The sequence below is a fragment of the Chiloscyllium plagiosum genome, unplaced genomic scaffold, assembly GCF_037043375.1.
Source record: "Chiloscyllium plagiosum isolate Xiang-an unplaced genomic scaffold, Cpla_swu_hap1 HiC_scaffold_17, whole genome shotgun sequence".
In the NCBI taxonomy this organism is placed as follows: Eukaryota; Metazoa; Chordata; class Chondrichthyes; order Orectolobiformes; family Hemiscylliidae; genus Chiloscyllium; species Chiloscyllium plagiosum.
Window position 1 is genome coordinate 80,457,479 of NW_028270155.1, and position 15,807 is coordinate 80,473,285.

Below are 15,807 nucleotides of genomic sequence, written 5' to 3' on the forward strand. Positions count from 1 at the left end.
AGTGCACTCCTGTTTCCCTCAGTAATCATTTCTGCACCATGTAATTTAAATCACCAGATTCTGGTCTTAATCTCAATAGCAGAGACTAATGTTCCCCAATAAAGATAACACAGCGGTTCTAGTCCATAGCTGGTTGAGTCACCTCCCTATACTATCTATTAAGTGAATCTGAAAATGTCCTCCTCAACCACAGGAAACTAATTGGGAAGGGAAATATACTGCCTATAACATTCCAACAACTTAACTACAAACATTCATCCTGCTGTGGGATTCTGAATTTTGGCCTCACGCCCAGGGTTGGTCCAGCTCCAGCCTTCCTTCCCATTCCTGGGAGCAACACGCATGATTGCACTTGAGAGAAAATGAAGCAAGTCCCATCAACTGCAGGACGTGCTGTTCACTTTAAATCAGAACTTAATGGACACTAGCTGGGGAAAGCGGACATGCAGGCTAACTGGAAACTAAATGGCCTTCTGTTATTCCTGATTGAGGTGGAAAGGGGAAGGAAGTTCAGTGTTCTCTGTAGTGCAGGGAAGATTAGGAGAGAAGTTGAGGTTTTCAAAATGATGAATAGTTTTGGTGGAGAGGATCACAAACACCAGATCACAGTGTGTGAGAGATCCAGAGTACACTGCCTGAGAAGACACTGAAGCCAATAGAAATATTCAAAAGGGAATTCAATAAGATCCAGAAGGTGAATTATGAGTAAGGGTCCTGAGGAACAGGTAGTAATATGGAATTCTGACTAACTGTTCCAAAAATTCAGAACAATGGCCAACTTGTCTATTTAGCTACTGTTTCAGGCTTTGAGCAGGATCTTCAGTGTTGATTGCAGGAATGGCATACTAATCCTGGAACAGCAGTTAAATCCAGTTGACCCTGCAATGATCAATGGCCTGGTTAGCTTGACAAAACTATGAGACATGGAATTCAGTCTGGAGAAGTCAGAGGAGCATTTGGAGAGAACCAACAAGCTGTAGTGAATGGTAGTAGAGTGAGAACTGTAGAGGAACAAAGTTTTGAGGGTGTCTGCAGATCCCTGAAGGAGGCAGGATGGGTGGGTAAGGTGGTCAAGAAATCATATCGGATAGTTTCCTTTATTAACTGAGGTCAAGAGCAAAGAGCAGGAAGTGATGCTGGAACTGTAAAAATATGAGCTGGACTTCAGCTGGACCACTGTGTCTAGTTCTTTGCATCACAGTACAGGAGAGAGAGCAGAGGAGATTGACAAAGATGCTGGCACAATAGGAGAATTTTAGCAATGAGAAAGGATTGAATAGAGTCATAGAGATCTACAGCACGGAAACAGACCCTTCGATCCAACTCATCCATGCCAACCAGATATCCCAACCCAATCTAGTCCCATCTGCCAGCACCCGGCCCATATCCCTCCAAACCCTTCCTATTCATATACCCATCCAAATGTTGTAATTGTACCAGCCTCCACCACTTACTCTGGCAGCTCATTCCATACACGTACCACCCTCTGTGTGAAAAGGTTGCCCCTTAGGTCTCTCTTATATCTTTCCCCTCTCACCCTGAACCTATACCCTCTAGTTCTGGACTCCCCGACCCCAGGGAAAAGACTTTGCCTGTTATTAATCTGTACTCTGTTCTATAGAACAGCGCGAAATAGTTCTTGTTTTTTTTAACCACAGCTTAAAACATGTCCTGCAACTCCAAGGTCTCTTTGTCCAGCGCTGGACAAGTGTATAAGTCCTGCTAAGATTTGGTTTCCTAAAATGCAGCACCTCACATTTATCTAAATTAAACTCCAACTGTCACTTCTCAGCCCATTGGTTCAGCTGATCAAGATCCTGTTGTGATCTGAGGTAACCTTTTTCACTGTCCACTACACCTCCAATTCTGGTGTCATCTGCAAACTTACTAACTGTATCTCTTATGCTCACATCCGAATAATTTATATAAATGATGAAAAATAGAGGGCCCAGCACCGATCCTTATGGCAGTCCACTGGTCACAGGCCTCCAGTCTGAAAAACAACCCTCCACCACCACCCTCTGTCTTCTACCTTTGAGCCAGTTCTGTATCCAAATGGCTAGTTCTCCCTGTATTCCATGAGATCTAACCTTGCTAATCAGTCTCCCATGGGGAACCTTGTCGAACGCCTTACTAAGTCCATATAGATCACGTCAACCGCTCTGCTCTCTTCAATCCTCTTTGTTACTTCTTCAAAAAACTCAATTAAGTTTGTGAGACATGATGTCCCATGCATGTTGACTATCCCTAATCAGTCCTTGCCTTTCCAAATAAATGTACATCCTGTCCCTCAGGATTCCCTCCAACAACTTGCCCACCACCGACGCCAGGCTCACCAGTCTATAGTTTCCTGCCTTGCCCTTACCACCTTTCTTAAACAGTGGCACTACGTTAACCAATATCCAGTCTTCCGGCACCTCACCTGTGACTATCGATGTTACAGGTATCTCATTAAGAGGCTGAAGTTATTTTCTTTGGAGGAAGGAGCTGACAGGAGATTGAACTGAGGTGAATCATATCGAGGGGCCTGAATTAAATGAGTAGGAAGCAGCTATTTCTATTAGCAGAGAGGTCAGTAATTAGAGGGCTTTGTCTTGAAGTGATTGAACATAGAACATTACAGTGCAGTACAGGCCCTTCGGCCCTTGACATTGCACCAACCTGTGAAACCATTCTAAAGCCCTTCTAAACTACACTATTCCATTCTCGTCCATATGCCTATCCAATGGCCATTTAAATGTCCTTAATTTGTTCACTGCAGTTGTAGGCAGTCCATTCCTCGCCCTTATTACTCTCTGAGTAAAGAACCTACCTCTGACATCTGTCCTCTATCTATTACCCCTCAATTTAAAGCTATGTCCCCTCGTGCTAGCCATCACCATCTGAGGAAAAAGACTCTCACTGTCCACCTTATCTAATCCTCTGACAATCTTATATGTCTCAAGTAAGTCACCTCTCAACCTTCTCCTCTCAAATGAAAACAGCCTCAAGTCCCTCAGCCTTTCCTCATAAGACCTTCCCTCCATACCAGGCAACATCCGAGTAAATCTCCTCTGCACCCTCTCCAAAGCTTCCACATCCTTCCTATAATGTGGCAACCAGAACTGTACGCAATACTTCAAGTGTGGCCGCACCAGCGTTTCGTACACTGCAGCATGACCTCATGGCTCTGAAACTCAGTCTCTCTATCAATAAAACCCTAAACACCATGCGCCTTCAGAACAACCCCATCAAACTGATTGGCAACTTTAAAGGATCTATGCACATGAATACCGAAATCGCTTTGCTCATTCACACTACCAAGAATCTTACCATTAGCTCCGTAATCTTTATTCCTATTACTCCTTCCAAAGTGAATCATCTCGCAGTCTTCTGCATTAAACTCCATTTCACACCTCTCGACCCAGCTCGGCAGCCTATCTGTGTCCCACTGTAACCTGCAACATCCTTCTGCACTATCCAGAACTCCACTGACCTTGGTCTCACCCGCAAATTTACTAACCCATCCTTCTACACCCTCATTTATAAAATGCCAAACAGCAGTGGCCCCAAAACAGATCCTTGTGGTACCCCACTAGTAACTGAACCCTAGGATGAATATTTCCCATCAACCACCACCCTCTGTCGTCTTAGAGCTAGCCAATTTCTGATCCAAACCGCTAAAACACCCTCAATCCCATGCATCCATATTTTCTGCAATGGCCTACCGTGGGAGAATCTGATCAAACACTTTACTGAAATTCATATACACCACATCAACGGCTTTACCCTCTCCACCTGTTTGGTCACCTTCTCAAAGAACTCAATAAGGTTTGTGAGGCATGACCTACACTTCACAAAGCCATGATGACTACCCTCAATCAAATTATTCCTCTCTGGACACTTATAAATCCTATCTCTTAAAATCCTTGACAAAACTTTGCCCACAACAGAAGTAAGGCTCACTGGTCTATAAGTACCAGGTTGTCTCTACTCCTCTTCTTCAACAGGGGAACAACATTTGCTATCTTCCAGTCTACTGGCACTACTCCTGTAGACAATGGTTACATAAAGATCAAAGCCAAAGGCTCTGCAATCTCCTCCCTAGCTTCCCAGAGAATCCGAGGATAAATCCCATTTGACCCAAGGAAGTTTATCTATTTTCACACTTTGCAGAATTGCTAACATCTCCTCCTTATGAAACTCAATCCTGTCTTGTCTAATAGCTTGTATCTCCGTATTCTCCTCAATAACATTATCTTTCTCCCGCATGAATACTGATGAAAACTATTCATTTAGCACCTCTCCTATCTCTTTGGACTTCACACACAACCTCCCACTACTGTCCTTGACTGGCCCTAATCTTACCCTAGTCATTTTTTTGTCCCTGACATACCTATACAAAGCTTTATGGTTTTCCTTGATCCTACCTGCCAAAGACTTTTCATGTGCCCACCTGGTCGTCTTAGCTGTCTCTTTAGGTCCTTCCTGGTTAACTTGTAACCTAACTGAGCCTTCACATCTCATCCTAACATAAGTCGTCTCCTTCCTCTTCACAAGAGATTAAATTCCTTTAGTAAATCACAGCTCCCTCGCTCAACCACTTCCTCACTGACTGACACGTATATACTTATCAAGACCCGCAGTAGCTGTTCCTTGAATAAGCTCCACATTTAAATTGTGCCCACCCCCTGCAGTTTCCTTCCCTATCCTTTGCATCCTAAATCTTGCCTTTCCCCCCAGCTTTGCCCTGTAGTATATACCTATCCCTTTTCATCACTGTAATAAACCTAACCGAATTGTGGTCACTATGGCCAAAGTGCTCACCTACCTCCAAACCTAACACCTGGCCTGTTCATTATCCAGTACCAAATCCAGTGTGGCTTCACCTCTTGTTGGTCTATCTACGTACTGTGTCAGGAAACTCTCCTGCACACGTAGGACAAAAACTGACCTGTTTAAAGTACTCTAACTATAGCGTTTCTAGTCAATGTTTGGAAAGTTAAAGCCCTCTATAACAACTACCCTGTTACTCTCACTCCTATCCAGAATTACCTTTGCAATCCTTTCCTCTACATCTCTGGAACTATTCGGAGGCCTATAGAAAACTCCCAACAGGGTGACCTCTCCTTTCTTGTTTCTAACCTCAGCCCATACTACCTCAGTAGATGACTCCTCAAATGTCCTTTCTGCCACTACAATAAAACTCCTTGACTAACAATGCCGCACCACCCCGTCTTTCACCACCTTCCTTGATCGTACTGATTGGAGGAATTTGAGGGACATTGAAGAGAAATCTTTGTCCCTGCATGGTCTTGAGGTGTATTCCAATAGGGTGGGAGATACAGAACCCATATCACATTCAAATGAACATCAGCATGTACTGATATGATAACCTAGAGAAGAGTCAACCAAGGACTGGAAAGTGAGACTATGCTGACTAGCTCTTTGGACTGAATTAACTCCTTCTGTTCTTTAATTCCATGCAAATTGTGGTGAAATTGGTGTTAATCTCAATCAAGATATTTAATTTTGAAATGTATTTCTTGGCTTTAGAAAGTCAAAGCGATATGAAAGCTTTTATTAAAGCTGCGATGCAGGCAAAGTCTCCATTTCCTTGGAGCTGTGTACTGATCACTGGTATTACTCATGTACTCTCATTGTTTCTTATACAGTCTGTTACCTGTTTCTTGTTGAAGGCTAATTTATTATTTACTTGTGGAATCTGTGATCATCTCCTGACACCTAAGAAATATCTTCTGTGCCACACAGAGTGAGGAGACAGCAGAACCCTCTGCTGTTTGGGAAAAGGAGTACTCGGTATGGCCCAGATGACCCCAATGAGGTCGGAAGTGATTTCGATGATGATTGTGAGGAGTTACAGCTGCAGGTTCCATAACAGCAATTGGACTGAAGAACAGCGCGCAGAGAGAGAGGGACATCTTGCTGGAACAGTCTCGCCCTGGACCAGAGTGATGGCTGGGACATGGCGATGAGAACTGCTTACAGAGGGAAAGCTTTAAATAGCAATTGAAAATCCAAAGTCTTCAGTGACTCCCATCTATTAGTTTCTGTTATAACAGTGAACACTAACAGATGATATATGCCTTATAAAATATTTGTACATTTTAACAAATCATTGTAAACTATATATTTAGACGAATTTTCTATTATAAACCTGTGCATTTAGAAAGTAAATGTGTGTGTTTGTGGGATTTTTGCCATCCATCCAGTGGATTGTGTAGTACATGCTCCAGATTCCATAGCAAGCTGTGACAGGCTTGGGAATATGTTACAATCCAAGACCATTTCCCCCAGAATCCTTGCAGTATGGTCAGGGATCAGGAACTTTGTTGGTTAAAGTAAGTAAAATAAGCCACTGGATTTTAAACTAAGAAAAATAACACCACAACATTCCACAGTTTTTAAATAAGCAAAATGATTCTTGCTACGTTGAACAGTATAACACTGTACAGTATAGGCCCTTCGGCCCACAATGCTGTGCTGAACATTTATCTCAATCTAAGATCAACCTAACCTACACTCCCCTCAATTTACTGCCGTCCATGTGTTTGTCCAGCAGTTGCTTAAATGTCCCTAATGTGTCTGACTCTACTACCACCACTGGCAGTATGTTCCACACACCCACCACTCTCTGCAGGAAGAACCTACCTCTGACATCTGCCCTGTACTTTCTTCCAATCATCTAAAAATTACAACTCCATGTGACAGCCATTTCTGCACTGGGAAAAAGTCTCTGGCTACCTACTCCATCTATGTCTCTCATTACCTTGTACACCTCTATCAAGTCACCTCTCTTCCTCCTTTTCTCCAGTGTGAACAGCCTGAGCTCACTCAACCTTTCTTCATAAGACAAGCCCTCCAGTCCAGGCAGCATTCTGGTAAATCTCCTCTGCACCCTTGCTAAAGCATCTTCATCCTTCCGATAATGAGGTGACCAGAACTGGACACAATATTCCAAGTATGGTCTAACCAGGGTTTTATAGAGCTGCAGCAAAATCTTGTGGCTCTTAAACTCAATCACCCTGTCAATGAAAGCCAAAACACCATATGCCGCCTTAACAACCCTATCAACTTGGGTGGCAAATTTGAGGGATCTATGTAAGTGGAACCAAGATCCTGCTGTTCCTCCCCACTGCCAAGAATTCTATCTTTAACTCTGTATTCAGCATTCAAATTCGACCTTCCAAAATGAATCACTTCACATTCATCCAGGTTGAACTCCATCTGCCACTTCTCAGCCCAGCTTTGCATCTTGTCAATGCCTTGTCATAGCCTGCAACAGACCTCGACATTATCTACAACGCCACTGACCTTTGTGTTATCATCAAACTTACTAACCCACCCTTCTACTACTTCATCCAAGTCACTTACATAAGGACATAAGAACTGGGAGCAGGAGTAGGCTATCTGGCCCTTCAATCCTGCTCTGCTATTCAATAATGGTCATGGCTAGTTTTTTCATGGACTCAGCTCCACTTACTCGTGCTCTCACCATTCCTTTATAAATTCCATTTATAAAAACTACAAAGAGCAGAGGCCCAAGAACCGGTCTCTGTGGGACACCACTGTCACCAACCTCCAGGCGAAATTCTTTCCAACCACTACCACTCACTATCTTTCTTTTGGCAAGCCAATTCTGTATCCCATGCCTCCTAACTTTCTGAATGAGCCTACTGTGGGGACCTTATCAGATGCCTTGCTGAAATCCATATACACTATATCCACTACTTGACCTTCATCAATTTGTCTCCTCACATCATCAAAGACCTCAATAAGGCTTAGACATGACCTTTTCCTGCTCCTCTGATGCTGCCTGAACTACTGTGCTTTTTCAGCACCACTCTAATCCTGACCCTCACATCTGACCATCTTTAATCAAAATGTTTTTTTTCCAAAATAGTCATATCTCAGAATCCTTTCCAGTACCTTGCTAACCACAGACGTTAGACTGATTTGCCTGTAGTTCCAGGGATTTCCCAATTCCTTTTCTTGAACAGACGAACAGCATTCACCTCCCTGCGATCAGCCAGTACCATATCCCGTGGAGAGTGAGGATGCAAAAATCATTGCCTGCTAGTTTCCTGCAGTAACCTTGGATATATCTGGTTTGGTCTTGGGCACTCATCTATCTTGATGCTTCCCAGGATTTCCAGCACATCCGCTTTCTCAATATCAATCTGTTCAAGCCTGTTAACCTGGTCCATGGTGTTCTCACTTTCAACAAGGTTCCTCTCTCTCATGAATACTGAATCAGAAAACTGATTTCAGGCCTCCCCTATCTCTTCAGACTCCAGGCACATGTTCCCTCCACTATCCCTGATCAGCCCTACCCTCTCTCTGATCATTCTCTTATTTCTCACAAGTGTAGAATGCCTTTCGGTTTTCCTTAATCCTTCCAACCAAAGCTTTCTCGTGCCCCCTCTTAACTCTCCTCAGTTCATTTTTGAGTTCTTTCCTAGCTACCCTGTAATCCTATAAAGCTGTGCCAGATCCTTGCTTCCACAACCTCAAGTAAGCTTCCTTCTTCCTCTTGATGAGAAGCTCCTCTACTCTTGTCTTCCAGGGCTCCTTCAACTTCCTTTCCTGTCGCAGTGTGACCAAGTTATCCAACTCTCACAAGTGCTCTTTAAACAGCCTCCAAATTTTGTTCATTTCCCATAGAACAATTGTTCCCAATTTATACTCCACAGCTTCTGTCTAATAACAGTGTAATTTCTCCTTCCTCAGTTAAATACCTTCCCATACTGCCTGTGCCTATCCCTCTCCATGGTTGTGGTAAAGGTGAGGCAGTTGTGGTCACTGTCAGCGAAATGCTCTCCCACCGAGAGATCTGACACCTGGCCTGGCTTGTTGCCCAGTGAGAAATCCAATATGGCCTCCCTCCAGTCAGTCTATTGACATTTTGAGTTTGGAATCCTTCCTGGACACACTTGACAAAATCTGCTGTATCCAGACCATCTGCATTAACCATTCAATTTTGGGGAAGTTGAAGTCACCCATCACAACAACTCTATTACATCTGCTGCTTTCCAAGATCTGCTTTCCGATCTGTTCTTCCATCTCTCTGCTGCTATAGGGGGCCTATAGAAAACTCCCAGTAAAGTGACTGCTCCTTTCCTGTTACTGACTTCCAACCACACTGACTCAGTAGACAAACCCTCCTCAACATTCTCCTTTGCAGCTGTGATGAACTAATTAACAATGCTAATCCCCCTCCTTTTATCCCCTCCCTATACTTTTTAAAAGATCTAAACCCTGGAACATCTAGCAACCATTTCTGCCCCTGTGAAATTGGGTTAGTATTTCCCAGCTTATTTCCGCATGTCTCCCCATGTGATAGTAATAACTCTTTCAGGTCATTTCGATTTTCCTCTGGAAGTTAAGTCAATAATTTAACCTGAATTTTGACAACATCCTCATTGTCTAATTTTGAGGCATGTCCAATTCTGAATCCTCGGAACTTGGTCCTTCACTCTGTGCTGTAATCAATAACACAGTCTCCTTCGGAGTTCCTTTCCTGTCCAAATAGCTTTTGAGCATATTCACATGACACACACTGAGATTTCTTTCAGTCTGGAGTCCTCATCGAATAGTTCACCTCACTCAATTTCCTTTCAACTTGATAAGGACCTTGCTTTTAAAGGTTCAGCTGTCACTTGACGTAATACTAACATCTTATCTCCTAAAGCAAATTGTGAATTTTTGATTTCTTGTCAGCTTCCTGTTTCATTGTATGCTGTGATACTTTTAAATGCTGTCTAGCCAACTCCCCCTCGCTGATTTAACCATTCCCTAAAATTTGACATATGATCATTTTTGAATTATGACTTACCAATTTCACCTCAATCAATGTTAATGGTCCTCACACTTCATGCCCAAAAACTAATACAAATGGACTGAGTTTGGTGCATCTCTGATTGCAAAAAGTGCAAACAGAATTCCCTTAGCGCAATCATCTGGATAGTCCTGACCATAAGCCCTCAATGTGGTCTTTAATGTCTGATGCTACCTGTCTCACCCTCCCTGCTCTCTGGACAGTATGCAGTAGATTTGAATTGTTTTATTCCTGCACTGTCCATAACTTCCTTGAATAAATTTGATGTCAGGTTTGACCCTTGATCTAATCGTATCTCTGTGGGTAGTCCGTATCTAGTGAGAAAAATTGAGTAATTCCTCTATAATACTTTTAGCTGTGATACTGCATAATGGAATGGCCTCTGCAAATCTAATGGACACATCTGTTATTGTTAACAAATACTGATTCTCACTTTTTATTTTAGGTAGGGATGCTACACAACCAATTAACTGTTGTAAAAGGTTCTTCAAATGCATGAGTAAGTATTAAAGGTGCTGGTTTTATTACTGCCAGTAGTTTTCCAATTACCTGGCACGTATTTCAGATAGTCAACATGGTTTTGTCAAGGGCAGGTCTTGTCTCACAAACCTCAGAGTTTTTGAGAAGGTGACCAAGCATGTGAGTGAGGGTAGGGCAGTTGACGTGGTGTACATGGAATTCAGTAAAGCCTTTGATAAGGTTCCACATGATAGGCTGTTGGAGAAAATGCAGAAGCATGGAGTTGAGAGTGATTTATCAGTTTGGATTAGAAACTGGCTTTCTGAAAGAAGGCAGTGAGTGGTGGTTGATGGAAAATATTCAGCCTGGAGTCTGGTTACTAGTGGTGTACCACTGCTGTTTATCATTTTTATAAATGACTTAGATGCAGGCATAGGTGGATGGATCAGTAAGTTTGCAGATGACACTAAAGTCGGTGGAGTTGTGGACAGTGTGGAAGAATGTTGCAGGTTGCAGGGGGACTTGGATAAACTGCAGAATTGGGCTGAGAGGTGGAGTTCAATGCAGCTGAATGTGAGGTGATGCACTTTGGGAAGAATAACAGGATGGCAGAGTACTGGGTCAATGGAAAATTTTTTGGTAGTGTGGATGTGCAGAGGGAACTTGGAGTCCATGTACATAGATCCCTGAAAGTTGCCACCCAGGTGAATAGTGCTGTTAAGAATGCACATGGTCTGTTAGGTTTCATTCATAGAGGTTTAGAGTTCCGGAGCTGCAATATCATGCTGTAACTATACAAAACACTAGTGCAGCTGCACTTGGAATATTGTGTACAGTTCTGGTCGCTCCATTACAGAAAGGATGTGTAAGCATTGGAAAAGGTGCAGAGGAGATTTACCAGGATGTTGCCTGTCTGGAGGGAAGGTCTTATGAGGAAAGGCTGAGAGACTTCGGTCTGTTCTCATTGGAAAGGCGGCGGCTAAGAGGGGATTTGATAGAGACATATAAGGTGGTCAGAGGATTAGATAGGGTAGACAGTGAAAGACTTTCCTAGGATGATGACGTCAGCTTGTACGAGGTGTCATAACAACAAATTGAGGGGAGATAGATTTAAGACAGATGTCAGAGGCAGATTCTTTAAACAGAGAGTGGTAAGGGCGTGGAATGCCCTACCTGCCAATGCAGTCAACTCAGCCACATTAGGGAGATTTAAACAATCCTTGGATAAGCACATGGATGATGATGGGAGAGGGTAGGGTGATGAGCTGAGAATAGTTCAAAGGTCAGCGCAACATCGAGGGCCGAAGGGCGTGTTCTGTGCTGTATTGTTTTATGTTCTGTGTCCTATGTATGCTATGTCTGGCAAAAGGGCACAGTGGTTAGCACTGCTGCCTCACAGCGCCAGAGACCCGGGTTCAATCCCCGCCTCAGGCGACTGACTGTGTGGAGTTTGCACGTTCTCCCCGTGTCTGCGTGAGTTTCCGCAGGGTACTCCGGTTTCCTCCCACAGTCCAAAGATGTGCAGGTCAGGTGAATTGGCCATGGGAAATTGCCCGTAGTGTTAGGTAAGGGGTAAATGTAGGGGTATGGGTGAGTTGCGCTTCGGCGGGGCGGTGTGGACTTGTTGGGCCGAAGGGCCTGTTTCCACACTGTAAGTAATCTAATCTAATCTAATCTAAATCCATGTGCAGTCCAGACAGGTAAAAATGTTTTTGTATTTTAGGTTGGGTATTCTTACCCCTAAATGACCGCTACTGGTAGTTCATATGTCACTCACAACAATTCCATTCTATAACCGACTAGCAATCCAACTTGATGAACTTCTGCCCATTTCTCATCTTGAATATGTGATGGTCTCCATTTCCTCATTAAGACATCATTTTTGAGATAGTAGCATTCAGGGATATATTTGGATTATTTTCCCGTGTATGCCTTTTGATATAATTGCTTTACATTTTCATCTTTCTGCTGTAACTCAGTTAATTTATCTGTGCTAATGATGTCTGGTTTGTCATCTATCTGTTCCTTATTTGTATTAATCATTTAATCAAACAGGGTCTCTGCTAATTCCACTTCAACTTTCTTATCTATACTCTTTGGTTTCTCCTGTTTCAAATGGTGTTTTTGTGACTTCGTTACCACACAGTTCAGAAAAATTCCAGGATATGTGCCCTGCCTGAGTTTCCACTAGCTGTTCAACTACAGCTAGCAGCACTCCTACCAGTGAACCAGCTATATCATTAGCAAGGACAAATTGTATTCCTGGAGCTGAGAGTCTGTCCTATACTCCTCCATGACTTCACCACTCTTCATTGGACACTCTAACCTCACTTTACATAATTGAGCACTTCTTGTCTCACTGTGAATTCCCATTACTAGCACCTTTTCTGACAATAGTCCTTCAGAGGTATGTATCTCCTCACCTTTCAGCATCACAGATTAAGAGGATCCTGTATCTCTTAATATTGTAACCTGTTTACCTGCTGCTCCTGGCCTATGTGAGTACCTTCTACCTTCACAGGTATATGTTGAAGAAGATCTGACACTTCTTCCTTAACCAACCTCCAATCAGGTTGTACATTCTGGTGCAGCTTTCTCGTCTCCACTGTGCTTTCCATTACCATTCCAACAAAATTCACTGGCTTATCCTGTTTTACTACATCTGGCTTCCCAGTGCTCTTCAAAACTCACCAACATTGTGATCTCATGTAGCCTACTTTGATTTTGGAAGCGAAACTTTGATTTATGGATCAACTCATAATCATCAGCCATTCCAGCCGCTAATCTTGCCATTTTAACTCTGCTCTCACATGAGTTCGCACTACTTTAGGAAGTGAATCTTTGAACTCCTCCAAAATAATTGTCTCTCCAAGAGCATCAAAGGTTTGCTCTATTTTTAATGCCCTTATCCACTTATCAAAATTACTTTGTTTGATCCTTTCAAACTCAATGTAGGTTTGACTGAAACACTGTCTGTAGGCGTATGACACAAGCTCAAATGCACTTAAGATGATTTCCTTCACCACCTCTAACAGTGATGCAAGTACCTCACTAGCTCCTACCTACAAGTTTTGTTTGAATCAACCAAACCCATATAGTCATTGGCCATTGCATTTGTTTAGCCACTTTTTCAAATGAGATGAAAAAGGCTTCCACATCCTTCTCATCAAATGTAGGCAATGCTTGAATATATTTAAACAGTTTCTCACCAGGCTTTTGGCGACCATGGGTTTGCTCATCCTTACTCTCTTCCTCACTAAGCTTACCTCCAGCCTATATCTCTTATCATTTTAGGCTAACTTTCCTGTACTTTAATTTTCCCAACATTGACTGGGATACACTTAGTGTCAGAGGTCTGGATGGGGTAGAAATTGTAAGAAGTGTCCAGGAGAGTTTTCTAGAGCAGTTTGTCAATAGTTTGACGAGGGAAGGGGCCATATTGGACCTGGTACTGGGGGACGAGCCAAGACAGGTGGTAGAAGTTGCGGTGGGGGATTTCTTTGGGAACAGTGACCACAATTCTGTAAGTTTGAGAATACTCGTAGTCAAAGATGAGAGTGGTCCTGAGGGAAGAGTACTAAACTGGGCCAAGGCCAATTATAACAAAATTAGGCAGGAGCTGGGAAATGTGGATTGGACACAGCTATTTGAAGGGAAGTCCACATTTGATATGTGGGAGGTTTTCAAAGGTAGGTTAAAGATTGTGCAGGATATGCATGTCCCTTTGAAAGCAAGGGATAGGAAAGGCAAGATTCGTGAACCGTGGAAGACAGGAGAAATTGTGCGACTAGCTAAGAGGAAAAGGGTCACGTAGATAAGGTCAGGGGAGATAAGAACAGAATAGGCCTTGGAAGAATATCGGGAGAGTAGGACCAGTCTTAATTGAGGAATCAAGCAGGCTAAAAGGGGTCATGAAATAGCTTTAGTGAGCAGAATTAAGGAGAATCCCAAAGCCTTTTATTCTTATATAAGAAGCAAACAGATAACTAGAAAAAGGGTTGGTCCACTAAAGGATAAGGAAAGAAGGTTGTGTGTCAAACCTGAGAGAATGGGTGAGATTCTGAATGATTACTTTGCATCAGTGTTCACTGAGGAGAGGAACATGATGCATGTTGAGACTAGAGATAGAAGTTTGATTAGTCTGGATCACGTTGATATAAGCAGGGAAGATGTGTTGGGTAGGCTAGAGGTTATTAAGGTGGACAAATCCCCAGGACCGGATGAGATCTATCCCAAATTGCTGAGGGAGGCGAGAGAGGGGTCCTGACAGAGATCTTTGTAGCATCCTTAAACACAGGTGAGGTGCCGGAGGACTGGAGGGTTGCTTATGTTGTCCCCCTGTACAAGAAGGGTAGTAGGGATATTCTGGGTAACTACAGACCAGTGAGTCTGATGTCAGTGGTGGGAAGTTGCTGGAGAAGGTACTGAGGGATAAAATCTATTTATATTTAGAAAAGAATTAGCTTATCAGTGATAGGCAACATGGTTTTGTGCGGGGGAGATCGTGTCTTACCAACTTAATAGGAGGAAGTGACCAAGTTGATAGATGAAGGAAGGGCTGTAGATGTCATATATATGGACTTTAATAAGGCAGTAGATAAGGTTTCCCACGGTAAACTAATGGAGAAAGTGCAGTCCCATGGTGTGCAGGGTGTTCTAGCTCAGTGGATAAAGAACTGTTGAGCAACAGGAGACAGAAGAGTAGTTGAAGGGAATTTCTCGAAATGGAGAAAGGTTCCACAGGGATCAGTGCTGGGGCCACTATTGTTTGTGATATACATAAATGATCTAGAAGACGGCACTGTTTGTATGATCAGCAAGTTTGCAGATGACACAAAGATTTGTGGAGTAGCAGAAAGCATGGGGACTGTCAGAGAATACAGGAGGATATAGATAGACTGGACAGATGGACGGAGAAGTGGCAGATGGAGTTCAATCCAGACAAACGTGAGGTGATGTCTTTTGGGAAGTTTAATTCTCGAGCAAATTATACAGTAAACGGAAGAGCCTTCGGAAAAGTTGATGAGCAGAGAGATCTGGGAGTACAGGTCCATTGTACCCTAAAGGTTGCCGCACAGGTGGATAGAGTGGTCAAGAAGGCATATAGTATGCTTGCCTTCATTGGACGAGGTATTGAGTATAAGAGTTGGCAGGTCATGTTAAAATTGTACAAGCAATTGGTTTGGCCACATTTAGAATATTGTGTACAGTCTGGTCGCCACATTACCAAAAGGATGTGGACACTTTGTGAGGGTGCAGAGAAGGTTTACGAGGATGTTGCCTGGTATGGAAGGTGCCAGCTATGAAGAGAGGTTGAGTAGGTTAGGATTGTTTTCATTAGAAAAAAGGAGATTGGGGGGGTGGGGGGACCTGATTGAGGTCTACAAAATCATGAAGGGTATAGACAGTGTGGATAGAGATAACTTTTTCCCAGGGTGAGGGATTCAATAACGAGAGGTGAAAAGTTTAAAGGGGATACACGCAGCAAGTACTGCACACAGAGGGTGGTG

The 15,807-nt window shown here is 43.1% G+C and overlaps 1 protein-coding gene across 2 annotated transcripts in view; it reads left to right on the forward strand.

Annotated features, from left to right (window-relative positions):
• Nucleotides 1-6,177, forward strand: part of ccdc102a (coiled-coil domain containing 102A) — a 287,030-nt gene extending 280,853 nt beyond the window's left edge. For both annotated transcript variants that reach the window (XM_043707419.2, XM_087996111.1), the window contains exon 9: nucleotides 5,752-6,177. In XM_043707419.2, coding sequence (XP_043563354.1) covers nucleotides 5,752-5,878 — 127 coding nt within the window. In that variant the 3' untranslated portion in view covers nucleotides 5,879-6,177. The remainder of the gene's footprint in view (nucleotides 1-5,751) is intronic.
• Nucleotides 6,178-15,807: the final 9,630 nt, after the last annotated feature.